Source organism: Nanorana parkeri, unplaced genomic scaffold (genome assembly GCF_000935625.1).
Source record: "Nanorana parkeri isolate BGI_ZX_2015 unplaced genomic scaffold, ASM93562v1 scaffold3388, whole genome shotgun sequence".
Lineage (NCBI taxonomy): Eukaryota > Metazoa > Chordata > Amphibia > Anura > Dicroglossidae > Nanorana > Nanorana parkeri.
Window position 1 is genome coordinate 32,321 of NW_017309656.1, and position 1,791 is coordinate 34,111.

At 57.1% G+C, this 1,791-nt stretch overlaps 1 protein-coding gene across 1 annotated transcript in view; it reads right to left on the bottom strand.

The window, feature by feature from the left end:
• Positions 1–1,791, bottom strand: part of VIPAS39 (VPS33B interacting protein, apical-basolateral polarity regulator, spe-39 homolog) — a 16,264-nt gene that overhangs the window by 3,284 nt on the left and 11,189 nt on the right. The window contains exons 11-14 of the mRNA XM_018574942.1: positions 1,636–1,684; positions 1,461–1,550; positions 355–441; positions 170–259 (exon numbers count right to left, since the gene is read on the bottom strand). Of these exons, the coding sequence (XP_018430444.1) occupies positions 170–259; positions 355–441; positions 1,461–1,550; positions 1,636–1,684 (316 nt within the window). The remainder of the gene's footprint in view (positions 1–169; positions 260–354; positions 442–1,460; positions 1,551–1,635; positions 1,685–1,791) is intronic.

The window sequence follows — 1,791 nt, forward strand, 5'->3', positions numbered from 1 at the left end:
GATTGGGGGCGGGCACACAGACAATGGAGGCGCAGACCGTGGGGAGGTGATGTCACAAGGACCGCAGTCGGGGTGCACAGTGTGCCATGTCCCTGCAGGCAGTGCTCAGCTCCGAGTTGTGTACAATGGGCGCCGGCCCGTGGAGTACTCTTCCCGCACTATTACTCACATCGATTACAACATGGTGGCACTTGTACTTCGTCCCCAGCGATATTCTGGTTTCCACGTCCTCCACCAGCCGCGTGTATTCCTGGAGGATCTACAGAGGGAGGAGAACATATTAGATCTGTATCATGGGGGCCACAACCACGAGTACTCCCGCTGCTGGGAGTACTTCCACTCTATGGTGCTCACCTGTACCGGGGCCCCATTCTTGTGTAAAATCTCCACCACTCTGTGAAAGCCGATTGGCGCTTTCTTCTTGGTGTAACCCAACCAGTTCTGAGGAGACAAGAGGAGACGCCGCTGGAGTTCACTGCGCGCTTAACCACGCGTGACGCTGAAGGTTTCCATTATGTCAGGTGGTCAGAGACTGAGCTGTACAGAAGAGACGGTCTGCATCCTGCACACTTCCCGCACACATCTCACCCTTCCCTCACACACTGTCCACAAATCTCTCACACACCACCTGCACACCACTCACCCTTCCCTCACACACCACCTGCACACCCCTCACCCTTCCCGCAGACTGTCCACAAATCTCTCACACACCACTCACCCTTCCCTCACACACCACCTGCACACCCCTCCCCCTTCCCGCACACTGTCCACAAATCTCTCACACACCACCTGCACACCACTCACCCTTCCCTCACACACCACCTGCACACCACTCACCCTTCCCGCACACTGTCCACAAATCTCTCACACACCACCTGCACACCACTCACCCTTCCCGCACACTGTCCACAAATCTCACACACCTCCTGCACACCCCTCACCCTTCCCGCACACCACTCACCCTTCCCGCACACTGTCCACAAATCTCTCACACACCAACCCCTCCCCCACCCCCCTCACTGTCCACAAATCTCTCACACACCTCCTGCACACCCCACCCTTCCTGCACACCACTCACCCTTCCCACACACACCCCTCACCCTTCCCGCACACCCCTCACACTGTCCACAAATCTCTCACACACCTCCTGCACACCCCTCACTGTCCACAAATCTCTCACACACCTCCTGCACACCCCTCACCCTTCCCGCACACCCCCCACAAATCTCTCACACACCTCCTGCACACCCCTCACCCTTCCCGCACACCGTCCACAAATCTCTCACACACCTCCTGCACACCCCCCCCCCCTTCCCGCACACTGTCCACAAATCTCTCACACACCACCTGCACACCCCTCACCCTTCCCGCACACGCCAAATGCATAAAACAGACGACATTCCTCATATGAAGAGTCTGTCGGTGGAATTGATGATCTTTATTCTGTGACTGGCACCGACCTTCGAGGTGAAAAGCGCGTCCACGTCATTCCACGCCCGCAGCTTGGCACGTGCGGCCAGCGCGGTGAGAATATACAGCTTCTCTGGGACCTGTGAAGTGACATATCACAATATCAGTACAATGTCCGGTGTGAAGGTCCAAACCCGCCACCCCCACAGCGCCGACATCGGTCACCTTGAAGGTCTTCCGGAGATTAGAAGGACTGCTGAAGGTTCCCTGTGCCGAGAGAAACACCCCATTAGTGAGCCCTGAAGACCCTACAAACATCTCGCCCTAAACCCTTCCCCCATTTACCCTCCCCCATTTTCCCTCCCCACCCCCTGCTGCTCA